The 27,571-nt window shown below is 43.7% G+C and overlaps 1 protein-coding gene across 1 annotated transcript in view; it reads right to left on the reverse strand.

The window, feature by feature from the left end:
- Positions 1 to 27,571, reverse strand: part of atrn (attractin) — a 180,017-nt gene that overhangs the window by 148,380 nt on the left and 4,066 nt on the right. Inside the window, exons 2-6 of the mRNA XM_069661237.1 lie at positions 17,259 to 17,342; positions 13,068 to 13,181; positions 11,696 to 11,824; positions 6,923 to 7,119; positions 1,674 to 1,842 (exon numbers count right to left, since the gene is read on the reverse strand). Of these exons, the coding sequence (XP_069517338.1) occupies positions 1,674 to 1,842; positions 6,923 to 7,119; positions 11,696 to 11,824; positions 13,068 to 13,181; positions 17,259 to 17,342 (693 nt within the window). The remainder of the gene's footprint in view (positions 1 to 1,673; positions 1,843 to 6,922; positions 7,120 to 11,695; positions 11,825 to 13,067; positions 13,182 to 17,258; positions 17,343 to 27,571) is intronic.

The raw sequence follows: 27,571 nt of genomic DNA on the forward strand, positions 1-27,571 counted from the left end.
GTGAGCACGCAGCACAGCAAGAATAACTTCCTACTTCCCCTTTTTGGTATATAGAAGTATAAAACAACACAATGCACAAGAATCAAGAGGACATGACTGTTGTGTGTTAAGTAAATTGACTTTGTATCACATGGCCATCTATGTAAAGGAATAGTCCAACATTTCACTTCACTTGCTTTATCTAAAGCCCTGTTTACACTGTGATTCTGAAGCCCCGCTGTTATGCCGACTTTGCCGTTTCACATTGGACCAAGTGACACCGTCATAAAGCCGCCCCAGTTTGTGCTTTTACAGCGCTCCGGGATTGTAGAAGCAAAATATACGTGAGGTGTAAACAAACAGAGCGAGCTTCACATACACACACGGCGCTGTCCCGTCCTGCCGGCTCTGCTGTTTACACTGATTCCGGTTCGCCTCTGTTGCTACCGCCGATGCTGGATCAAAGGCAGAACGACTTCTCCCACCATTAAACCTCCGTGCGTTTTACATAAGTCCCTTTTACACTGCCGGTTCAAGGCATCCTCGTCGTCTATGTAAAAGGCACGGAGGCAGAAGGGTGGGGCAGAGTCATTCCGCCTCTGAGCCGACATCAGAGGCAGTGAGAGAGGTGAAACGGTGTCTGTGTAAACAGCGGAGCCTGCAGGGCGGAACAGCGCCGTGTGTGTGTGTGTATTTGAAGCGCGTGCTGTTTGTTTACACCTCGCGCACGTTTTGCTTTCGCATTGCGTGATCCAATGTAAAATGGCTGCATGACATTTGAACTTCGTTACAGCGCTGAGGCAGAACCGCAGTGTAAGAAGGGCTTTAGAAGACGAGACGTAACAGAGGCGTAATAATATGTACAGTATATGTGTACTTTTTTTCTCTACTATCTTTTTATTTCTCTATATTTCCTTTCTAGGATTGGAGCATTTAATGTACTGTAACCCAGTTTCCCTCAGGCATGAATAAAGTATTTCCGATTCTGATTATTTTCATAAATGTTGAACTATTTCTTCAACTTTTCAGCTTTAATCTTTTTTATGGCTTACACTAATATTCTGCTCTTTGGCTCTGATCATTCAAAGATCTAAACACCCAAACATATAAACCGAAGCTCCAGAAAAGTTCCACTCAACAATGGAACAAAGTGTTGGCGACAAATACCTTTGAAATACCTGCAACACTACATCAGAAACAGGCTACGACAAGCTTAGCAGCTACATTTAGGAGGAGAATTACGTTACTGTGGAATCCAACTCTGGCAAGGTGAGCCGCAAAAGTGAAGTCTTTTATGAAAGAGCAGAAATAAGAGGGCCTTGGCCTGTCTGCAACCCATAAAAACAAAATATGAGCTAAGGGAAAAAGTGTGACCTTCCTGGGTGGAGTTCAGCGAGAGGAGCATCATCCTATCCTGTAATTTTATGGTTTTAATTACACCCTCCACCCTGTGCCCTACGTGGAGCTGTCTGCGCAGACCGGTGATCTCTTCCTGTTGATTTTTCAGCAGATAGGAAGTCCTGTGGCTTCTTCCTGACAGCACTGCACTCATGTTTTACTTTAGAACTTTAGAAAAATTCCCAAAGTCGCATAGCAACAGCACGACTCCTGTCTCGCAGCGCTTTTGGAAGAGTGAAGGAGCCACGTGCTTAAAGTCAGAGAGGAGATGCTCACAGGGGAGGGAGAGGACTTACGCTTTGACCATGTGATAGTCAGAGGAGTTGAAGACGTAGCCACCGATGACCCACATGATGCCCTGGTCCACCACGGCCTTGTGGGACGCCCTGGCCAGCCCGCCCTCGCTGTACTCCTCCCGGGTCCAGAAGGAGGAGTTGGCAGGCACTGAGATGGAGCAGTCTGGACCTGAGGAAGGAAAGGAAACCACAGAGTCAGGGCTCCACAGGGAGGCTAAATGAGTAATTTTCTGCTCTTACATCTGACAAACACATAAAACAAGCCCCAAACTTCCAGTGGAAGATAAAAAGGACGGCCTGAAGAGAGACACAACGGCAATGACTCAGCAAAATAAAGGAAAACTTGTGAAAAGCCCCTGCCCGAAAGGAGGATTAAACTCTCATTAGTTCACTTTAATGTCCTGCAGCCAGGCAGAGGGTGCAAAATATTAGGGCCGTCTGCTTTCAATGAATTGACTGTGTAAGTGGAAAAAAAGCCATGATCCATTATTGATTTTATCTCCTGAATTATAAAAGCGAGGCGAAGGAAAGGGCAGGGAGGTTAAAGAGGCGTTTAAAGCCTTTAGATAAAAGTTATGACGCAGGTTTGGAGTCATTTAGCGTCAGAAAGTAGCTCCTAAAGTTTTTCAAATGGGAAGTTATGAAAAGTGATGTTACAGACGTTGTATGTCATGCTTGGAAAAGCAGAAGATGAGCAACTCCTGTGTGCTGCTCGGTAAAAGTACTGTTTTTGTCAATTAGGTCTGGTGGCCTTGAAGAGAGGGATGTACATGTCCATCTTATTCTTGGATAAAAAACTTTCTTAGTGTCGATTCTTTCCATAAGTTGTCGGATACTTTGAATGAGGGCTGGGCGATATCGCCAAAATAGCTTTGTTCTGGTAATTTAAATAATAAGTCAGTGAAAGAACCACATGTTAAAGCCTATTTTTGGATAATCCTGAATTAAATACTTGACGAATAAAAGCTACAGAGTATTTTCTTATTTTATTGAGTCATGCGGGGCTTTCAACTAACAGATGGAGCAGTCAGCCAGAGGGCAAAAGTAGCCAGCCGCTAATGGAAAGCCCTGCAAGGCTTAGAATGTAAAGTGTTGCCGTAAAGCAGCTCGGCCGCGGGGTTTGCAACATCACGATACAGACGTTATAGACAAACACATACGATATGATATTTTTGTATCATTCATAGCCTGTCAGTGCTAAAAACACTTTCTCGTGGTCGTACTTTGTTTGGGTGAATATCCTCAAAGGTTTCATTACAGCCGTCACACAACAGAGTGCACATTAAAACCCATCAAGTCTCTCTTCAAGAAGTCATTCAAAATTCTGGACAGGAAACCTTTTCATTTCCATTATTGCCGTATCATAAGTATAGTATTAAAATGTTTTCAAACTTTAATGGATGTTTGTCTTGTTTTTGAAGTCTTAAATGGGCTTGCTTCCCCATCATTAAATTATTTTATACAGAAAAAAACACAACAATTAACTAGAGGAGACCGTAATGCACCTCGGCGTAGTACAAAATTTAGCCAAAGGGCGGGATCTGTTCGAGGCACACACTCCTGGAGCAATTTACCAGAACGTAACAGAGACGGCGACAACTTTACCTTTAAATCAGACACTCAAACTTTGGTTAAAAAGTAACCAGTCATGCACTCATGCATAACATCTGTCTCCTCCCCTGATGCCTGTTCCCGGGGCTTCAGGATCATCTTGCATCTTAACCAACATAATTGTTTGTGAGCATATCTGTGTGCGGTCCTGTGGACCGTCTTGTGAGGTTTTTTTCAAGTACCTGCTTTCAGACTACGGATGAATTTCAGCTGTTGAGCTAATTCTGGCAGATTTACTTTGACACATACTGCTGATAGGTTGATTAATGTGCTCTGTCCTGATTCAATGAAGAAATTCAAATCAAATCTACTGGAGCTTTTTCAACATTTCTGTGCCTGTTAGTCATTTAGACCCTAAAATATATATGAAAAATAGGGCCACAGCTTAAAAACACTGGAATTACCCCTCTAACTTTTTGCACATTGTTTCAGGAAACAATAACGCTTAAGGCTTTACGGATATAAGTACTTTTGGAGACATTTGGCACAGACCAAAAGCTGCCTTCCCCTCTAACAGGACGAGAAACAATAATGGCAGCTTAAACCGGAATCGCTTCTGAATCAAAGGAAAAGATTCTGATTTTTTTTGGCAAACAGCTGCCGAGTCAGAAATAGAAAGGTTGTCCTTGTCCTGTCAGTCTTTTGAATCGCACTGGTTGTTGAGCGGTTTGCTGATCCTGTTCGTCTACAGCCTGTCAGTGCTACCTGATAAAAGAGGCGGATAAAACCTGCCTGGAATAAAACACGTAGCAACCAATTAGTGCTATCTCTTCATCTGAGAACAGAAGCAGGATGGTAAACAATCAGGGACTTCCTTATTGATTATAATCGAAACAATGGAGCAGGAGCGGCCACGTGACAAAGCAGGAAGTGTTGTGATTCAGAGCGATAATCAAGGTCACTTAACCCGTTCTCTGTTTAAAATCCCTGACGGCTTTCGCTCAGCACTCTAGCACCTCGGTGGGATCTCTAAAAACAAACGCTGCCTTAACCTTCCTTAAAGACACAGTTTGTGGAAGGCTACGCATCCTTGAAAGGCCGATTAAATGCACGGCTGGCTTGGCTAAACAGACGTCTGTCTCTGCACTGCTCGGTATAGAAATGAGTTCATTTGGAAGCTGGCAGCACCGAGTCCACTAAGTGTGCTATTGGTTGGCTAACACACCATGACAGGGTAATAAAGGCACAAAAAAATGCTGGTCTGTTTCTCAACTCCCGGAGCTTTGGTAATTAGATGGTGAGCACACTGAGCTGCTGATATAAGTGCAGTCAAATTAAGCTGTTGTATCTGCTTGTGCAGCGTGGCGCAGTGGAGCCGTTTAAGAACTAATAGAGCGGCTAAAACGCCCATATGGCCCAATTCAAAGAGGATACAGTAGTATCAGGTCATCAGCACAAAAAGAAAAAAAAAACCAGGCTTGATATTCATGACTCAACAAAAAGAAGAGGAAGCTGATCCTGCAAAAACTCCATTTGAAGTCCATCAGGTTAGAGCAGATGGATGATGTGGGGGCAGCGCCGGGAGCTTCACGCTGAAGAGGCACTGGGTTGAATCACCAGATAAACAGGCGAAATCTGGACGGGTAAAGTAAGTAACACTCGCTTCACTAAACCTCCAACTGCTTCATGGGAGCTGCTGAGAGCTGAGCTGAGCCGCATCCTTACTGGGAAGGTTTCTTTATTTATTCATGGCTTTAAAAAGAAAGCGCTGATCTCTGATAATCTGCGTCAGGGGTTGGTCTCTGCGACGAAAAGAGCGAGATAGCATGGTTTCTTTTTCGTCTATATAACATGAAAAGGTTAGTCACTGTGAAGTCGGAGATTCTGTTCTGTGGCAGATATAAACCAGCTTCAAGTAAGAACCCTTTCAACACACACCTCCATTAAAGTCAGCTCCGTCTGGGATTAGTCTCAAACCTTGTATAGAAACCATCGTTAGGTCATCAGGCGGCAGGAGGCCAAGTCAAATAACCCTCCCTCATTCATTAAAATCTAAAAATAGTTATTTCTGCCTTCAATTATATGTTTCAACCAAATTACTTTAAGGGTGTGGTACGCTGGGCAATTAATCAGATTGCTTTAATACCCACTGCCTGTACAAAAAGACACAGTCACCATGATGTCACCCACTGGTGAGTGGACTGCTGTTTTCTAAGCCGTAAGTTCTGCATATTAGCCGATGCCATCTTGTTTTTTTTGCACCATATTTAGAGAGTTGAGTAAATGCTAAGTTGTGAGCTACCACTGCGGTTAGCATGGTTAGCATGGTGTACTCACAAGCAACTGGCCCAATCTCAATCTCCACACTCACAGACTTTGAGGCGCGTTCCCGGTAAGTGTGTTAGTGCTTAGTGCTGTCCCACTGTCAAACCACCCAGCGCGTGAGGGCTCTGATGAGGGCTTTTTTTTCATAATTACTTAAAGTAATAATCTTTTTAACTAAATGTCTGTTAAGTCACTCTCTATGGTGATTGTGGCCCACTGATGAAAGCCTGAAAATCTTCGGTTTCGTTCTCTTTGGCGGCACCTGTGGTGATAAACGGTAATTGCAGGAGCACACTTCCCAGATATCCAGACAGTGTTGCATGTGTGACGTCCACGGTTGGCTCCGGTTGTAACTCTTGATTTTCCTGGCTGACGGTCGCTTTCCTTTTCAGACTGTTTGCTTCATCTGAGCGTCCAGTTTGTTTCTGTTTCTTTGGATTTTCACTTCTTGTTGAAGTTGTATCTGTAGTCATCCATCTTTTCTTTGTTTGTTCAGCCATAGTAGATTACCGTTTACTCGCAACACTTGCAGAGAGCGGAAAAGCAGCCGCTTAGCTCCGCCTACCCTCTCTGACAGACCAACCACTGCTGGCTGATGGAAAACGCGTCACTAACTGGGCGCCGCTTGTTCAGACACCCAGTCTGTAATACTGCAAATGCAAAGGCTTTCATCAGCGGGCCACAGGCTCAATCACCATTGTGTTACCTCACCTAGACCTAGACTGAAAAAACTACTGGTCATTAGAAAGAATGCAGCTTTAAGGTGCTTGTGAGTTGGTTTTACTTCCAGATTCGGAGACTACGTTCACTTCTTCTATAAAGAACACCTCAGCGATGTATTAGCCTTTTAATCAAAGTGAATTGACACTTTGTTACACTTCATTCGGTCTGTATGAATCACAGAACAAGTCGCACATTTGAGCAGTGATGCAGGGATCTGTATTGATATATGGTCCTGTAGTTTCTCACCGTTATCTGATGTAATCTCACTTAATGCTCTCTGACCTGTCTGATCCAACAGCTCTGTGGTGAACACACACAAAGGCGTAAAAAGAGTTGTTGGATCTCCTGCTCTATAAAACACCACTGAAAATATGAAGTAGACACACTGTATTCCCATGAATGTCCTTGTTAATCATTTTGGCTGTTAAAAGTGAACCTCAGTATCTAAATTTATGATGTACCCTCCCTACACTGGGACCAGAGCCATTCTTCGTACTGCAAAGAGAACGCCGTCAGAAGCTTATTTAGGTAACTGAGGAGGGTTTGGCGTGTGCGGGCCTGCTGGAGCCGCGTGTGTGTTTGCGTATGTGTGAGACAATGAGGTCACATCACTGGCAGCCGAAAGGAATCTCGCTGCATTGTCGGCCCACCTTGCCATCCGACCTTGCAGATGCAGGTCTTGCCCTGGCAGCGACCTCTTTCAGGGAAGCCACAGTTAGACAGGCAGTACGGGACGTCACAGGCGTCCCCTTTCCAGTTGGCTTCGCAATCGCAGTACACCGCACCCGTGGCGTTCCTCACGCGACACTCGCCGCGGCCGGAGCAGTTGTTGGGACATGTGTTCACCCTGGGAAGGAGGAAACAGAGAGAGGATGAGAAACTAGGATTGAAATGCAGCCTGGGATAAACACTCTGAATAAAACATCAGAACAACTTTCAATGATTAAGTTACATCTGCTTTTGTGCGAGCGGAGCCTCAGCCGTCTGCAGGCTTCGAGATGAAATATGCAACGTCTCCACTTCAGACAGCAGAAGGTTGTTCTTGCTGCCATTGTCCCCAATCATCAGCTGGTCAAGCTGCCTCAACACAAGTCACTCATCTCAAAGGGCCGTATGCGCTGACGCAGCAGCGAGCTGAGGCTGAGGTAACCAGCAGACATAAAGTCACCACAGGCACAGAGGAGCAGATGGGAAACACCCTGTCTGCAGTAAATGAGCACTACAGACGCGCTCCCTGTCGTTCAACAGGTCCTCTCTGTCCTGCAATTAGCTTTGCTGTGAGCACCCACTGACTCTTTTTGTGGCAACAATAAAACCTCTTCTCAGGGTCACAGCTCGGTCAAATTAGGAAATACAAACGTCACGCAAGTCTAGGGTAAGTAAATGCTAAGTTACCCAGCAGTGGTTGGTCTGCCAGAGAAGGTAGGCGGAGCTAAGCAGCTGCTGGGTAACTTAGCATTTACTTTACTAAGTGTTGCGAGTAAACAGTAATCTACTATGGCTGAACAAACAAAGAAAAGATGGATGACTACAGATACAACTTCAACAATAAGTGAAAATCCAAAGAACAAGAAACAAACTCGACGCTCAGATGAAGCAAACAGTCTGAAAAGGAAAGCGACCGTCAGCGAGGAGAATCAAGAGTTACAACCGTGACAAAGGGAGCAAACCGTGGTCAACACTGTCTGGAAATCTGGGAAGTGTGCTCCGTAATTACCATTTATCGCCATTGGTGCCGCCAAACAGAGCGAAACTGAGATCTTCGAGATTAGCGCTTTAAACTTTAACAAGGTTTTGAGTGCATTCACACTAGAAAACCTAATAAATTACTAACAGAGTATTAATAAAACACTGATTTTGGACCAGTGTTAATTTCCTTAACAAAAATCCTGACGTGAAATGTCTACAACCTTTTCTCCATGACGAAGACGAGATGTTGACAAGCTAAAAATTGATCTTTGATAATAAAAACTCTGTCGACACATATGCTTTGTTTTAGTTAACAAGACGAGACAGGACTAAAATGTTAGTGGCGGACATTTAAAATTAGAGATAACGAGTATCACAAAGGGGGTTATGATGTTTCTGTGGTAACCCACGCTTTCTGCACGCTCCAAGAGAAAGGGGTGTGTTACCCGTTGGCTCCCTCTGTCACGGTTCTAACTCTTGATTTTCCTCGCTGACGGTCGCTTTCCTTTTAGACTGTTTGCTTCATCTGAGCGTCCAGTTTCTTTTTCTTTGGATTTTCACTTCTTGTTGAAGTTGTATCTGTAGTCATCCATCTTTTCTTTGTTTGTTCAGCCATAGTAGATTACTGTTTACTCGCAATGCTGTAATGCAGCCACTTAGCTCCGCCTACCCTCTCTGGCAGACCAACCACTGCTGGCTGATGGAAAACGCGCCACTAACTGGGCACCGCCTGTGATTTTTTCCACGAAAGTCGCCACAGGCATCCGGTCCATAAAAATACGATATACTGCAAATGCAAAGGCTTTCATCAGTGGGCCTTCGGCTCAGTCACCACTGTGTTCCCTCATTGGGCGATAGATAGAGACATTTATTTAAATGAAAAAGTTCGAGATTGTTACTTTAAGGGTAAAAATGACTAAAATGTGACTAGTAAGCTAAACTAATAAGCTATTCCATCTAAAGACTAAATCTAAACAGCTGCCATGAACACTGTTTTGGACACTGTTGTTGAACAATGCAAAGCTCAGAGAAGATGTCAAACACAGCTGTTCTTGGTCCTTAGAGGTCGTCTTTGTGCGGACATACAGCTTGAAAACTATATGAAGTTTAACTGTCAGTAGCTTTCCAAAGTCAGTCTGTGCATGATGCCAAATGGCACACATATCGCTCCTTTCCTGCCAGTATAAAAGGGGAAATGTACATTGATTTTTTTGGTTCAATACTTAATACAAAAACAAGAGTACTATGAAAAGCAGTGTATGGAACATACAGCATGCACTTCCTTTAGAACAATAAAAACAATTCACACGCCTAGTGCACGCATGTTGATGCTACAGAAGGATAGTGTATCCTGGTGCAGCTGCGACTCTGTTATTTTAACAACAATGGAGATCTATCGCACGAAGGATGAGATAAATGAGGCTTGGAAACAAGACAAGACTTGTTAGCAGATCAATTAGTTGTTGCTTTTGGTCTTTTTCAGATGACTACACAAAAATGTAGAATATAGTGAAACTGGAAAAATACTGCAAACTGTTAATAAGAGGGGAATATGTTATTATAACAAGTGTAAACAAGTAAATGTGAAAAGTGAAGCTTTGTTTTAGAAATATATTCTCATCCATCAAAGCGTGAGACAGGAGTGAGATGTTCCTTTTTTCCTCCTGATGTTCCGGAGCGAGACAGGCGACACAAAGGGCCCTCGCCTTTCTTTCATGTTCCTTCGGCAGACTGATGGTTTGATGTTGCAGCTCTTCCACCTCTTCCAGACACCAAAGACCGGGGGGGCCCGGGGGCACTTTGCTTTCATCCGACTCCGTCTCTCTCTGCCCAACTTCAATCCCATCGCGATGGCAACAGTGCCAGTGAGCCAGGGGAAAATGCAGGGGTCCATTGTGTCTTTTGCAGATGTTTGGAAGGGACAGGCTCCACTTTGGTTCATAGAATACTTTTTCCTTTCTGTGCCAGTCAAAGCCACCAGCCCGGAGAGGAAAAGAACGACGTCTGTGGCTTTTTCTCAGTGATGTTAAAGAGGGGGTATTATGCTGTTTCACATTTTAAGTCGTGACAATGTTGGATGTCAGACTAAACGTGGGTGAAGTTTCAAATCTGTAGGTTAAAGTATGTTGGAGTAATCCCCTGCTAAAAAAGTCTCAGTCTGCTCTAGGGATGGGTAGTGTTAAGATTTTAACGGTATTGCTACTCTGATCGATACTGCTTGACGATCCGGTGCTTTAATTCTTATCGGTTCTTTTTGTTGTTTTTTAAGAGAAAAAACAAAAGAAATTAAGAACAGAATTAAGATTTAAGCTTTATTTTCTGAAATGTGAAATAAAACAATTATTCACAGCAAAATAAACAGCAATGTTTAGAACTAATCACGATTACGGACTCTATAGTTGTGATGGAAGAAATATAAAACAAATCTGGTAGTGGGCGGGGCTTATCAATTAACCCGGTTTGTCATGTATGAAGTTTGCTGGGTATCAGCGTCCAGTGAGAAGTGTTTCATGTCTCTGCCTGCATATGAGGCACTTTGAACAGATGTTTGGACTGATCGCTCGTGTTTCCCTTACAAGTAAAAAGTGCAGTTTGTGGCAACGAGCATCATCGGCATCGACTCTGGTGAAGTGCAACCACACTTCTGAACGTTTAGAGAGACGTCTCTCTTCTGGATTTGGAATATGCATCACAGACGAATGTTTTAGTCTCATTGCAAATGTGCAAGATAACGTGTTTGTAGCAACAACAAACAGGAAATGTATTTTTATTTCTCCACTACCGAAAGCAGAACCGATAACGTCAGCGGTTTATCAAAACCATAATTCAGCCCCGGGTTTCGGTGCACACATAGAGACAGACATCCTTTCATGCTCACACTCACGGGCGATTTAGAGTCACCAGTGAACCTAACAAGCATGTCTTAGGACTGAGGGAGGAAGCCAGAGTACCCGGAGGACACAGACAGAAAGGCCCCTATGTCCGAACTGGGCAACAGCGCTATCCACTGCACCATGCGGCCTCTTGCAGCCACAATAAAATATCCTAATTATTATGGGCTGTGTTTGCTTCTAAATAGTGTTCAAACATGCCTCAGTGGTAGATGATGTTTAAATGATGCAACACGAACACACAGTGCTGCAGCAAGTGGACGCAGCAGCCCTACATGGTCCTGCAAATGCTGCCGACAGACAGTCGTGCCAGCGCAGCTCACAGGCTGAATCATGCAGAAAGTGATAGCTTTGTATGCGTCATCATGTCCCAAGGAAGGGTGTGAAGTGGGTCCTTCACCTAAACAAATCTCCAGAGCGGGTAGAACAGAAGTGGTTTGCAGTGGAGATGTTCAGCTCGGGGATAAGAATCAGAGCGTTTGTCGTCAGCAGGTGCTTTTATCCAGTGGCTGACACGATCGTGGATGCGTGCGTGGACACGGAGAGATGCAAACCCTGAGGCGCGGCAGCAGCACACACTCAGCCGGAGAGGATTACGAGCTATTCGATACACGGGAGCCGTCGTACCAAGGTTTCAAAATCAAGTCGAGGCCTGAGAACGTCATCTAAAACCACACTTTAGTTTTAGTATGACTGATAGATGATGTTTTGATCATATTCGAGAAATTTGTTTTAAAAATGAGGCGAGAATAAAGTAAAAAACAAAACATTGCCTCTTTGTTTCCCAGGTTATTTTTTAAGGAAATGCAGGAAGTGGTCACATGTTTATGTTGTGCTTCTCACCTGTAGGAAATGTTGAAGCCGGTCAGGTTGTAGGCAGCGTCACTGAAGAAGTGCAGCAGGGCGTAGCCGGACTGAGACACCACCTCGGGGACCGTCTCATTCCCATAGCGCTCGGGAACGATCAGACCGCTGCAATAAAACAACAAAACAAGTTTATCATATTTCATTTTCGCATATTTCACTCCTAAACGAGCACATGTCAGAGGACCGGGCTGTCGTTGAGGATTTAGTGATGTTGGTAAATGTGAATCCTTCTCTTCATTGAGCTTTCTAAACCACCGTGAAATTCTGATCACTCTGCGTCTCCATGGAGTCATATGAGCGAAATAGTGTTTCCGAGGCTTTCCTGCTCTGGCAAGAAGAGAGAACATTTGGAAGGGACGCAAAAAGCAGAGGCATGTCTCCCCTCAGGAAATCCAGCCTGACATTTCGGTCAAACTCAGTGTAGACTAGGGCTGCATGATATATCGTTTAACAGTCGCAACTGCGATGTGCACATGTGCAATAGTCACATCGCAGGACGTGCGATAGTGAAGCAAATTAATTAAACATGTTAACGGAGCAGTTCGCCCCTGGAAAAAGCCACTGTCAGCCAAAGCTGGTGTTCTCTGTAATCGAGAGAACAATAATATTTGAAATTGGCGCCATAGCTGTGGAGAAAGTTGTACAAACAGCTCGTGGTGTCGCCTACTCTACATTCCTACAACACCCAGAGTGCATTGCGCCCCTCCCTCTGAAAGGAACGGCCCAGCGAGAGACGCTGGAGTGAAATACGACCGTTTCACTGCAGGCAACGGCTCAGAGCGGGACAGAATCCGAAATACAACAAGAATACATCGGTGGCTCGTCTGCAAAATCTTCTTGTCTGCAGTCTACATTTCAAACCTGACGATTCTGAACGAGACATGACATCGGAGGCAGGCGTCCTAGATTGATGAAGTAGTTTAGCGAGCTCCCTGGCCTCCACCAGACGACGCAAGGGCGTCATTTTTCCAGGTTCAAGGTTTTCCAGGGCCCATTGGAGAAATGGATAGCTTCTTTTCGGCGTGTTTGATGTTGTTAAAGTCCGGTGAAATGATGAGAATGTGAGCTAACTGTTAGCTATTTAAGAGCTGTGAAAGTTCTTCTGTTCATTGGCTCGTGTTTCTGTGACTTTTTAGTCTTTATTTCTATATTGTTTTAACATTGGGCAGGCAGGGCATATCTGCTGATGCTGATATGACATTTTCAAGCTGTAATCTGCAGGTACCAATAATATCGTGCATTCATAATAATTTTCTGTATTTTTTAAAATCACAATAAATATCAAAGAACAAAAAGATACCACAGTGTATGTTTTCTCTAATATCGTGCAGCCCTCATGCAGACTTACCTAAAAGCAGCGAGCAGGGGGGCGTAAATCGAGTCTCCGTCGTACACGTACAGGTGATCCCAGCTGCATTCAGTGGCAAAGTGGTTGAACCGTAATCGGAGGATCGTGTTGGGCCTGAAAAACACGCACAAAGGAATCACATGAGAACCTCTGTCTGAGTAGGTAATTACTTTGAATGTACATTAGAACTCAGGAATCACACAGCAGAACAAAAAATATGCTTTAGATTCTGCGAGTACAAAGCCAGAACTTGTGACTTGATTGGGAACACATTATTCATTATTTAAGTTTCACAGCGAAGCATTGCAGGACCTTAAACACAACTCTGGAACAACAGACAGAAATAAACGAGCCCTGAGGCGTACATTTCTACACTCCACTCAAAAGGCTGCTTCCTGTACAACGGCTAATTTTGAGGGAACATTTGGCAGCATTAACTTCCTTCTAAGAAAAGAGCATTTCATAAGAGCTTCACACAAAGAGTGGAATTCTGACAAACTGAGCTTTAATGTTTTTTTGAAGTTTACTCAATAGAAAGGCTTTCCAACTCTCCTGACTTCAAACTGAAAGATCACTTTACAGTTTGTCGCTTGTTAAAAAGAAGTATTTATATCTCTAAAAAAAACGCTACATCTTTGTTCATTCATTCACAGCCACTCCCACCAGAGCTGCACTTTTAATAGTTACCGATTAAGCTGCAAAACGCAACACCTGCAGAATAAATGAGCGTAAAGGTGGATAATTAACTAAGGCCCTGTTTACACCTGGTATTAAAGTGCACCCGAGGTGATTCGATCGAGGGGGACAGCTCCGAGTACAGTTTTGATCACTCAGGCCACGTTCAGCGGTGGTCTGGGGAGCATTCGGCCCCATTCTGTTGTGTCGTGGGCCACATTGAAGGATTACCTCTTCCCCATAGCAGGGGCAACTAGGGATGGGTATCGAGAACGTTTACACGCTCATGTACTCCTATCAGTATTTAACATTTAATATTGTTTTCGTTCAATCGTTTCATCCTAACGTGTCAGGCAGTCATATTGCATTGTTGTTGGTCTACAAGTGGGTCAGAGCAAAGCGTTGGTTTGGCTCACTTTACCAAATTTAACTCATCTTCCTGCAATTTATGTTAAAAGGTAGCTGCGTCTAACGTGGGGTCACACCAGCGACCTCACAGTTTCAACAAGTTCAACTGTCTTTAAATCTGACGCTGTGCAGCGTGTTTGACTGCTCGAGCTAGTTACTGCTAGCTCGTCCTCAGTGCAGCCTCCGAGTGGCAATGGCTCCCATAGCAACGCTGCAGATGGGATTAGCCAAGTGAAAAATGCAAATCAAAACACATGGTTCTAATAACTAAGCTTGTAGTTATTCAGTCACTGCTGTTAGCTCGCTTTGGTTATTAGCACTTATGTTCAAGTTTAATCCACTGACAGTGTTAGTGAAGCAGCTGCTGTTGTTACTGTAGGGAGATGATCGCAGCCTTTAACCATGGTTACAACCCCCCTTCCAGAGGCACAGTATCAGACACCCTAATAAAGACATGTCTTTAATTTATGCATCAAAAATGGAGAGCAGTATCGATAAGAGTATCGACACCGGTATGGATAAAATCCTAACGATCTCTCGGGGAAACTGACATTGAGTGTCAGACTGTTCAATACTTCTCTGTTGTGTCTCAAAACTCTTTTGGTTTTATCATTTCTCATGTCTTTCAAATGATATAAAAACATAGTTCAGGGTTTAAGTTTGATGTGCTCAAAATATGGCACATATAGCGTCTTGTATTGATTCAGGATGTATTTCAATTAGATCCAGCACAGGGAAGAGAGAAGCGGGTGAGACGGCGCCTGAACGTTGGCAAGAGACGTGCTCCTCGTGCAGTTCATTAAAGTTTATGATAATGCAGTGGAGTGAGGATACAGACGTTTAACAACACAGATCAATCTGTCTGTCACTGCGATCAGACGCTCCTGTCTGTACACACACTTCAGTGACAAACCACACTCTGTGGAGTAACGCTGGAGCTCTCTCTTTCTCTGCTGCGAGCCTGAATCACATTCATGCTTCTTATTATAAAGTTTAGATCATTTATTTGGATATAAATAAGCAGTTTCAGGCATTAAAAATAACTCTATAGAAATAATCAATCTTGTCGCTGATGGTCTGGTTTGCTTTTGTAGCTCATAGAGAGTCATGAGAATTAATTTCAGTCTGTTTCATAACCAGTGAAAAACTCCGAACAGGAGCTTTAAGAGCTGTCCACTTGTGAACGCAAGTTAATACCAGGTGTAAACAGAGCCTGCGTGATTTGGTACAAACATGCAACACTTAAAACAAACAATTACGAGCTTGCAAATGCCCACCTGCTCTCTATAATCACATGATAAAGGACAGTGACTAACGACAGCGTAAATCCCTGCGGTTAAACCAGACGATAAAGTCGTAATGCGTCATGGCACAGACAAAGCTGCACTTCTTTCACTGTGCAAAATGAATAAACTAACTGCCCACAGCTCAGTGGATAAATACCTGCTTGTTTCATCTTTTTTACGACATTCATGAGATTCTCCTCTTAACTTGGTTAACAGCTCAAATGTGGGGAAAACAGAAAGGCCCATTTAGTGTTTCTAAAACAAGACTACAACATTTACAAGAAATGATCTATGAATAGCAACATTTTTCCCTTCAACATTTTTATTTATTAGATTGAATCGTTGGCTTTTCCTCGCTCCATTAACAGACTAATAGACCGTATGGCAGCGGCCCCGAGGCTCAATTACAAAGAAGGCTTGTGACCAGAAAATTAAGACTCAAGAGTGAATAGTGACTGTGAAGATGTGACTATTCTAAATCAACAGCGACCACAGAGGTCCCCGTAGGCATGGCAGCGTGCACAAACGATATTTTATGAATCATTTCCCGCTTGTCAGAAGTGAAAGTCACTTCAGGCCACTGCAGACGGAGTCAGAGCGAGCTCATGAATCCTCTTTAAAGTCTTCTTGTCATTTTGATGCATACAGTGCACGTATCGCTGCGCTGACCTCCTGTTAAGAACGCGCCGAGGTCTCAGGACGGCATATAAAAGTGCCATTAGCATGTAATGAAAGTGTTGGATGAGCGGTTAGCCGGGCGATTACAGAAGCCGTTCAGAAACAGGAAGGTCACAAGGTCAAAGCCCCGTGACATCGACACTTCCTGTCGAAAGAGAAACATGAGTTTGACCTCCTGCGCTCGGACCAAGTCGCTCGTGGTTAATCCCGCTGAATGAGAGCGCTGGCTAAATGCCTAAAATGCAAATGTAATCAAAGAGGTTATGGTTCGGATGAGCTGGCAGCCTTAGAAATGAAGAATCATCGCTCTCAATCGATCCTCCGCGGCCTGGTTATGCTGACTAAAAACAATAGAGGAGGAGTATTGGATTTCTCGCAGTTACTTAGCCATTCATCTTCATCCATCATCTTCTGGATACTGTAAATTACAACGGGTCTCAGTGAGGGATTACAGAGCAGAATGTGGATTAACAATCATTAAGAGCACACTTTAAATGTTGAGTTGCAACCTCTGTTTTCACAACCCATCCATCAATTGTTGCAAGCTTTTAAGGAAACTACAAAACACCTCTTTTCCTAATGGAGTTTCAGCTCCTCAGTGTGTCTTTTCGGCCGGTTCAAACTACAGCTAAAACTTGACGTGTCTTTCAGTGTGCCGTTTGAAATGTTCTGAAGCCTGCCAGTTTACAGTGCGACGAGACGAGACGGTAGAGCTGCAGCAGACTACAAATGTCGTTAGCTGAATCAGATTGTGTTGTTTAATATGCTCCAAATATTCACTCCTCTTTTTTCAGTTCAGCACCCGACCACATCAGCCTCGATAGGTTCATGTGTTCCCTCATGTGCATCTATGGGTGTTTAATAAGCACCAGCTGTCAGATAATAAAACATTTATTGTTTTAAGTCGCATCCCCCTCGTTTTTAACTATTTCAGCTCGCAGCAGCTCAGCTCGCAGCCCCTCCAGGCGGAGGTGGAGACCTTAACATCAGACCTGCACTCTGCAACAGTTCTGCTGTTCAGAAAATCTTTGAAATATTAGAAACAGTACAAGTAAATACACATCCTCTAAAAAAGTCTGTAACGCCTGATGGTTTAAATATGTTTTGCACATTATAAGAGTTGTTGCTTCTGCACTCTACTTACTGTCCCTCTATCAGCCAGGTGCACTTGGTCTTGTACTTGTAGTTTCCCGGGCCGTCTGTCAGATGACCCGAGGGCCCCGTCAACCTGAAAGATATGAGGAGAAGAGAAAAGAGCTTAGAAATGTTGAAGATGTGGAAAAAAAATGTTACCCTTAACAAGATGAAATTATGGAAACTGCAAGTCTGCCAAGCTGTGATGCAGTAAACATCAGATAAAACAAATAACAACAGTTGGCACCGCTGGATTCCAGCGAGTGAATGATTGCTGCTGTTGCGTAATATAAAAAAGCAGGATGAAAACAAGAAAGGGAAGCTAAAGGTGGCGGTCGAAACTCCATGACGTGCAGGGAAAAGATTTTCCATGAAAAATAATTCACTGAAATAATTGTTTAAAGGTTACATAAGTAATCAATTTCATTTCCCTTTAAGTATTCCCATTAAAAGTTGAGTTGTGTAACAAATTATAAGAGATCAAACATAATTCATAAAGGATCTAATGAATTCTAGGAGAAGCAAATTGGTCAAAGTCAATAAAATACATTTTTCCAAACTGTTTGTCTCATGATGAGAAATACAGATTAAAATATCTTGTTGCCAGTTTTAACTTCTAAGACTTTCCTGCAGTGACGCCCTACAGATGATTACACGCCATGTTGTTACAAAAGAGTGAGTCAGCAGAGCAGAGACAGCGCAGGTAAACACTAACTTCTGCCACTCCACTGCTCACTTCCTGCAGCTCAGGCAGCTAACAGGCGAGCTGAGGGAATGATTAAACCTCGCAGCAAATTATTATCCGAGGCAGACAACACGACAGGCGACCACAAACGCTCTAATAGTACAGTCCGGAGACGCCCGGGCCACTTGTTATTGCCTGATCAATTCCAGCTTGATGACACAGCAGTGGAGAGGAGCCGAGTTACACAAGGGACACTTAGACGGAGTCACAGATTGTATCATTACTGATGTCGGTCTCAAGGTGCAGTGACTCTGCTGCGAACACACCCAGTCTCTGTCTTGATTCAAAACAGTCCCTCAGCGCAGAGAGACAGTTTAAAAGCCAGCTGAGAGAGCTGCAGAGGTTCACTGCTCCTCTGATCAGCTGCAGGACCCAGTTTAAGTGTTCTGCAATGAAAATAAACTAAAGGAATTATTCTATCAGGAAGTGTAAAAGCTTTAGTGCTGGACATTTTGACAAGATACATATTTGTACAGAAGTGTATTTATGTGGTGGACAATTTGTTTAGATTTCGAGGAAGTCAAAGCGTTGAGAATAAAGTCAAACTTTCAGAGCTGAGCTCTCAGTGTAAGCCAAGGGCATAAGAAAAAATAAATAAAAGGAGGAGGGGTGTTTTTTGCATTAAAGAATTAATTGGTTAAGCTCAGTAGGTAGACTACAGAGGCTGTCGTTCTCGGCGCAGCAGCCACAGGTTCACCTCCTACCCTCGGCCCTTTGCTGCATGTCACCCCCCACTCTCTCTCTCAGTGTTTCCTGTTGTTCTTCAGCTGTCCTTAAAGTGATAATCTCCAAGATCTCTGTTTTGTTCTCTTTGGCGGCACCTATGGCGATAAACGGTAAAATGGGGGAGCACACTTCCCAGATATCCAGACAGTGTTGCATGTGTGACGTCCACGGTTGGCTCCGGTTGTAACCCTTGATTTTCCTGGCTGACGGTCGCTTTCCTTTTCAGACTGTTTGCTTCATCTGAGCGTCGAGTTTGTTTCTTTTTCTTTGTATTTTCACTTCTTGTTGAAGTTGTATCTGTAGTCATCCATCTTTTCTTTGTTTGTTCAGCCATAGTAGATTACTGTTTACTCGCAACGCTTACAGAGAGCGGAAAAGCAGCCGCTTAGCTCCGCCTACCCTCTCTGGCAGACCAACCACTGCTGGCTGATGGAAAACGCGTCACTAACCGGGCGCCGCTTGTTCAGACAGCCAGTCTGTAATACTGCAAATGCAAAGGCTTTCATCAGTGGGCCACAGGCTCAATCACCACTGTGTTACCTCATTCAGTGATAGAGACTTTATTTATTTAAATGAAAATCTCTGACATTATTACTTTAAATGAAGGCAAAATGGCCATAAAATACTTTAGAAAACATACTGAAAGACTTTATTTCACTTTTATTTTGAACACTGTAACTTTTCTCTTTAATGTAATTCTTTAATATGTAAAAATAAAATTCCCTTTCTCCTGGCCCGAACTCTCTCATGTGGTTTCACGTGGTTTATCATTTCACTATTTCAGCACACCACATGACATATGTTATTTAAAGTGATAACAGCACAACTCGTGTGCTGCACAATAACATCTTTATTTGCATCCAGGCAACAAGCGTGCTGCGACGTCTTTGTTTTGACAACTTTTGCGCGCAACCATAGCTGCAGAGACGCAGCCCCAGCTGTGTGGGCAGGGCGGCTCAAAGTCCAAGGCCATGGGTGTTGTTAACTTTTACAGGCCAAACATATGACTCTGTATTACAGCTATGCTCTTCTGCTATCTCTGCATGGATGGACTTGTTTGTCAGATGACATGTCTTAGAATAAGTGCACCAGCTAATTAAGACCTTAGCGACAAAACAGATCGAAGTTCTGGATGGAAACCAAAAGTCATCCACACGTGAGGCTCTGCTGAATGCTGCTGCCTCACTGTTTGTTCTGTAAGTGTTGTAGTTTACCCAGCCCTTTTCATGTGGCAGGTCTCAGCGGTTAGCTAACAAGCACACTAGCGCTGTAATTACAGACGTCTCCGTGCTAATACAGCCGGGCCTGCGGGGACTCCCTGGCTCTCCCAGCTCACAGACAAACAGAGCTCCCTCAGAGGACCAGAGGCTGCAGAGTCTGACTCTGTTCAAGCCAACACACTTCAACTCTTAACCCCGGCACTCAACCTGCTGCATGATTGATGATTGTTTTGTTACTGAACACACTACAGAGAGATGATCCGAAAATATTTAGATCTGAACCTGGAGTCTGGACTTTATTCTCTACAAAGTGAAAAGGCTGAGTAAAAATATTTCTTCTCTTATGCCCTTATGCCCCGATAGTCTTCTGTATTGATCGGCATATGTGGACCCTTATCACTAAACCAACCACAAACTGGGGCCGATAAATATGCCTAATAAGAGATGGCTCAAATCTCCAACTCTCCATCTCAATTATCCCAACATAATGTAGGTAAATTACATTTTATAAGTGGTGCTCAAAGCGGTAAAAAAAAAAGCCTTTTCATTCATGTTTTTCTTTCTAGAAGAAAATGTCTTTTACTCAGGACAAAAAGACGGCCGGGCCACTGAAGTCTGTGGACAATAACACCAAGGACACAGTGTTGAAGATGTCATTTAATAATACTTTGTGCCATAAATTATTCCTTTAAATACACCTGTCTCAGCATCAAGCTACTGGTAGATGGTCCATTACATTTAAGCCGTTTACAACCATTTGGCGGTGAAGAAATATGGTACCTGCACCCTTTATGTTCTTATTGTGATGAAGCACAAAACGGGACTTTATGAAAAGCAGTTTGCTTCATAAAAAATGTTGATTGAAACTGAAGTTGCCACAAAAAACCTTTTTCCTGTATGAACACAAATGTTCAGTCATTTTGTTCCTCAGTAGCGGCGCAACGATTAGTCGTCAGCAAAAAATCGATGACAAAATTAGTTGCCCACAAATGTAATTGTCGATAATTAGTTGGTTACGTCATTGTGCATGTTTTTCACGCTGTGCGCCGACTGTGCTGTGGAGTTACTGAGGGCTGAGCCGTCTCGCATCCTTACGATGTCTGCTGAGAGTTGCACATGCAAAACAGCGACCAGGTAGCGACACCATCGCGTCCTGAAACTTGTAAAGTCTGGGAGCATTTCACCCTCAAGAAAACAAGTAAAGTGGACCTTGCTTATCGCTTGAGGAAGTTGGTTATGCGCGAGCGTTTGAAGAGAAGGACCGCTGGACGTAATATCAGTACTTTGTCTGTCGATGGTTTTAAATGGCCAGAAATCATCTTCATCTTTTGTATCAATTGGAGCCAAATCAGCAGCGTTTTCTTGAAAGGCATCATTCTGAATGAACTCAAATGTATTGTCTTTATTGTCACATGTCTGTGAAGGCTCTCAGTCGACCAGGTCATGGTGATTCTAAGCTTAATCCAACAAGCAACTAGACTTAGATGAAGTTCTTGAAGCGATTCACCTCTCATCCGAAGAAGAAGCCTTTCGGACAAGAGGTGAAAGGTCACCAAGATCTTTATTGTTTAGTTAGCACATGCTTAAAAGAACCTCCAACTACATTTAAAGCTGATAGCTAAATAAGAGCCATTAAGTTATTGTGCAATTCATTATCCGATTAGTCGATTGTTTCAATAATCAGTGACTATCAGTCGACTATGAAAACAGTGGTTAGCTGCAGCCCTATTCCTCTGTGATCTAAAAACAACAACATGACCCAACATGACCCCTACCTGCCTTTATTTTATTGACACAGTGAAGTCCTTGTGTGGCTCATCAGAAGCCGGGACTGCTGTTCAACAATCATCCAGATTTAAGAGACGTCTCGGTGCAGTAAAACTCCAACAAACCAAAGTTCTCTTAGATAATGAATCTGACAAATAAGGTGTGAAGGGTCAAAGGTTCTGTACATTTTGTGACCCATTTCCAGCTGTGCAGCATCAGATCAGAAGCAAAGCTGTCAGTTTCTTTTAAAATGTCCGACATTACTTTAAACTGTCAAACAGGTGACGTCAGAATCTCCTGAGAGAACGCTGACGCCAGCCGGTGCCTGCACTTCCTGTTTTTATACGCAGGTTTTTATCAACACTGATGTCCAACGGTGTCTCCTTCCAATGCAAACTGAATCCCTGAAGCAGAGCCAAGTGGTCTGTAAATGGCAAAGTGGTGCCGCATGAGAGCAGAGCAAACACGACTCCTCATTCAGAGGCGACAACAGAGCTGTTCGACGGCACGGACGGGAGGGGGAAGGAGCACGCTCAGACAGAGGAGAGGCTATGGCGGCGGCGGGGCTCTCCCCTCAGACTGTCTGAGCGGACACACAGAAGTGTCTGGTACGAGACTTTAACTCCATTAGGGAATATACCACTTTCATTATAATGTTATGTGCTGATACAGATCAAAGCGGTGGACATAATTTGATAATGTCACATGATTTTGCACACGTAAGAATGTAAGGAAAATCACTTTAATGTAAGAAAGGTTCCATCAGAAGAACACAATGCATGCACTCGAACACACCCAGCAGTAATGAACTACTAATAAACTATCCTCCCTTGCTAATGTTGCCCTTTAAGAGATTCCCAACATGATATAAGACGATATAAAAGTTACTCAGCAGCAGCGCTGAAGGAGGAGAGCTGTGAACCGAACATGGCTGGCAACAAATCAGCAGAGTCCGCGTGAAGATGAAGCAATAAGTCAGTTATATTGTGCAATAAATATTGCAGAAATTATCAGCATCAGCTATTTTCTAAGTTTCTGTGCTTTTGCTCTTCCGTGCTTTGCTTGAGTTACAGTTGCACTTCAGGGAGAGCTTTTTTTTTTAATGGACAAATTTATCCTTTCATCAGCGTTAAAATGCGTCCAACCCCAACAGAGAGCATGCAGATTCTCCTCATCTGCACAGAGAAAATCCTGTCCTCTGATAAGCAGAATCACAGGCATGCTGAGAGCAGTTTCCTGATGACGCTTTTAGAGGATATTAACCCTAAAATCTTTGCAGGACCTGCCAGGAAAACTTTCTCCACCCGTGCCTCTGTGTAGCTGTTGGAAAGGATGGGAACAAATGTCTGCATCAGTAAGCTGAAGATGGAAGAACTCAGTAGTGCAGCAGTGGGGACTCTGCGGAGGGCAGGCAGGCTGGTGGCTCAGCGAGGCCTTCAGGGGAGTGAGGGTGGCCTTCAAACAAGTTCCAGAGAGCGTCTGAGATAAATGTGGACTAATGTGCAGGCTGCCAGACAAAAGCAGCGAGCTACTGCGCAACTGAATTTCTACCAACATGTTTTCTTCACAGTGGTCGGGACTCGAGATCTTGAAGGATTTGGCTAACGAGAAATGAAAAGGAACACTGTTGAGTAGGGGCGGGAATCGCAGCATAACTCACGATACGATATGTGCCCCACGATAGCGATAATATCGAGATATCTTTCTTTATCTTTAAGAGAGGGTCGTTGTTTGTTTTGATTTCATGCACTCACACACGGCGTAAATGCACACACAAAAGCCTTTTTTACACTGCGGTTCTGCCTCAGCGCCATAACGAAGCTCCGTCCTCATGCCACCCGTCGCCCAACCATTCCGCCTCCGTGTGTTTTACACAGAAGACGTAACAGAGGTGTAATAATCCCTCCTTGAACTGGCAGTGTAAAAGGGGCTGCAGATTCATGGCCAACGATATTTCTGCCAAAGTTTTCAGGTTACTCCACTTGGGTAAGACTTGAACACCACTCACTGTTAAAGATGCAAACAAGAGTCCAACTATTATGGGATTTTTGATACGGATGCTAATTTTAGAAGAGAACATTTTGCTTTATTGTTATGGGTTTTTGCAGCCAAAGGCGCTCAGAAAGCTGCTTTCTCAAACTAATAATGCGGATATTTAATATTATCGTACACTGTCAACCAATTCTAGTGCCAACCAGTGTCTGCTCAGCTGCAATGCTCTGCTACACTGTGTTTGTTTTCTGCATTATAAGCTTTTATATCTGTGAATATCAGAACACAACATCAGACCAATACATGTATGACATCAGCCAATAACACCTGCAGAACGACGGACATGACATGGCTCTTTGGCATGTCAGCTGGATGTTCAGTAAAGTCATGAATCGGAACAAAGCTGCACAACAGTTGCATGAAAAATTGGGGCGAGTAAATTAAACAAATGACGCCCTTTTTGAACCAAAATGAAAAATATTTTTACTTGTATGGTCAGTTACTGCAAGTGTTCTTCAAGTGGGTGTGGCTCAGTGGAAGAGTCGGTTGTCTCTCAATTGGAAGGATGGCGGTTCGATCCCTGACTGCTGCAGTGCACTAATCAAACTGCTCCTGAAGGCGTCACCATCAGTGCATGAATGATTAGATCCCGATTGAAGACTTGCACTGCGCATAGCAGCCTTTACCAGAAGTGTGATGTGTGACATGTAGTGTAAACAAGCTTTGAGTGGTCGGAGGCCGAGAAAAGGGCTTTATAGGACAGTGCATTCCATTCAGTTTACAGGGGCGGTATTATGCTAATTTGAAGCTTCATGTTTCTATCTGTGATACCTGTGGAGTAGCTTAGCATCATTTACAGTTAAAAGAACTCCTCATGTTTCTCACGCTGGTGCTCTGTGCAGGCTCTCATACAGCCTCTGCCTGAAACGACTCAGTCAGCTCTGTCCCTTCAAGAAACCCCGCCCCCTTACAAGCACACTTTCTTCTGATTGGCTAGCTCTCCGAAGCCTGCTGAGGTTGCACTTTGTGACGTCACAAGGTGCAGCGTGTAGAAAAAGCTGCGTGAAACGTGGCGTTCACAGCGTGAGACGCCTGGGGATTACTCCAACATACCTTTACCTACAGATGTGAAACGTTTAGTCTGGACATCCAACATTGTAACATTATACATGATATATATAATATGTGAAACAGCATAATACCCACTCTTTAATGAGATTTGCCCACTGCTGCAGCAGCTGCCAGACAGTCTGTAGTGTGATGATTGCAGTCTATTTAAAATAATGTAATTAATTCAATAAATATTTTCATGATTTGAACATTTTCAACATGTATTGTATTGAAACTGAATGCTTCCATGCACTTGACTGAAGTGAGTATTAAATAAAGTAGAAAGAAGAAAGGGTATAAAATGAAGCTCTTCATCAGGAAGAGTCCTGGTATCATATTTAGAAATGGTACTCAGCCCTGTTATCACTGAGCATGTGTCAGAGGCAGAGAAGTGGCACGGACAAGGCCTTTATTCACCACCCTGTTACTGATGCATAAAAAAAAAAGAGCGCACATAACTCTGATCCTACTCAAAAACAAATTGTTTTCACCAAAAGCTCCCACTCATCCTAATAAAAAGCTGCAGTCGCGTGTCTTTGGGACACTTAGTGCCAGACGCATACAGCAGGCTTTTGTGTCCGCGGCCATAATCTGATCAGCGCATGAATATCAGACGCGGCGCAGCCTCAAGGCGACACTCGTAAACATTATGAGCAACAGTTCGGCCTGTAGTTATAGTAAAAAAGATAAAAGTAGCCTGTCACAAGAATTTAGGAATTTCATGGCTGCTATTTTACAGCTTTGGCTTTCTGAGGACTAACATATGAGTCGGTTACCACAGCAACGAGGGGGGACTTACTTTGAACCTTTACCAACTGATGGACTGATTGTTCTCATGTAGCTTTAGAGGCAGATCGTTTTATTGAATAAGTGCCCAGATTTGTAGAAACCCTTCTCTGAACTGTCTTCTGTCTCAGCCCCAGGTCAAAGGAGGTCAAAGGAGGTCAGCGGACGATTCATCAGTGGTCAATTAAGCCGGCCTTACGCTGAAAACATGCACGCCCAGTTTGAATCAGAACCTCTGTTGCATGTACTTCCCCTTCTCTCGTGGCCTATAGTTCTTGGCATCTCTTCACTGCCAACGCTCCAATAAAAAGGCATAAAAACATGAAAACAGAAGGAAACAAATGAAAAAAGTATCTCTTTGCAGAAACAGAGGAACTCCCCCTTCGCACAACGCTAAACTAAATCAATAGTGCCTTTGAAAACTGCTCACAATGAGATCTTTGGTTTGGCCAGAGAGAAGAACACAATGTTTGCAGAAAAGGATGTTGCCGTTCAATTTTTGTAAATGTCATGTTTCAATATCAGCTTTGTTGGGATGAAGGCAGAAATCTGAGAGTTTGCCAGATTTCTAAAGCCTTCAATAAAAAGCACAAAAATCAATGACATGCATGACTGGAGATCACCAAATGTGCTTTTCTGTCTTGTGTAAACTCAAGTGTTTAAAGGGATAGTTTTTTGTTGTGAGTGTGGTTGTATGAGGCACTTATCAGCATCGTTTCCATCGTATTGTTCGACCCAAACAGCTGCCGTGACACCGTGAGCTGCATGCACAGGTATACAGGGCCGCTGTGCGCACTGAGACATAGTGCTGAAACAGTGACAATGACAATATGTCGGACTCTTTCAAGTGGCTGAAGCAGGTGGTACTCCTGAGCCCGTCTGCAGCGGTGCACAGCTTAGCTTCTGTGTGCGAACTCTCGCCGGCTTCTCCTAACAGGGGCCGCGTTGACTGTTATCTACTGTACCTAGTTTACTCCCTATTGATTATACTAGGGACGCAGAAATTCAACATTGTCTCTAACCGACTACTCGAGTAATCGCTTTGGAGGGTTTTTTTCCCCATGCGGCCCAGTTTAAAAAAGTGTGGCGCATTGTGAAAATGCGCCACAAGGCAACTAGCCGCTCCCACGATGCGCTCTAGGTTAGGGACGGCCTTGAAACCATCGTTGATGACCAGCTGCAGCGTGAGGGCCAAGCAGCTGAGCGACTCCAAGTATTGAGATGCTTGTTTTGCCGCCATCGGCCGTGGTTTCAGCCAAGTCTTACCAGGAAGCTTTAGCTACAGCCGGCTGCGTGCGGCTCCTATGACATCATCGCTGAATTTGCAACGTTGCCATGGGGATTATACTCAATTCACAAAAGCAACAAGCATGATACCTTTTTAAATAACACTTATAGGCCAACAAAACACAGCGAACTTTGCACCCCTAATAAGAACCTCATACAACCCGACTTCAAAAATAACCCTGAGCGATACCTTAAGTTTGGGATATATTGAATTAATATTGTGATATCATCCATTTCAACCATATTGCGCAGCCCCAATAAGATCTGCGCTCCCATAGGAAATAGTCCCACATTCATCTACACAGAACCACATGTTCAAAAATATCCTGAGATGAACAAAATCAAATTTTTGTATCTCATAAAACAACAACAAACCACACTACTGTTCCTTCCCCCTCCTCCCTCGTGTTGATTTTGGCCCACATGGCTAACCAGGTCTCCATCTTGGCACGACCCCGCCACAGAAAGCTGCTTTTTACCAGCGTTCAGCCGGCCTTGTATGGTAGCATTGTCTGTATGCTAAACACGGCCTCAGACCACAGGCTCTCCCCGGAAAAAACCATCGGCCCTTTGACCGCGTTAACAAAACATCACAGCCCTGATTCCAGGCAGATCTGGGATCAGAGGGAAAGTTTATCATTCTGTGTGATGATGATAATCCTGTCAGAGTGAGGCAGCGACAACATCTCT

This window comes from Semicossyphus pulcher, unplaced genomic scaffold (assembly GCF_022749685.1).
Source record: "Semicossyphus pulcher isolate SPU_LCO1_2020_fin unplaced genomic scaffold, fSemPul1.0.p SCAF_14, whole genome shotgun sequence".
Classification (NCBI taxonomy): Eukaryota; Metazoa; Chordata; class Actinopteri; order Labriformes; family Labridae; genus Semicossyphus; species Semicossyphus pulcher.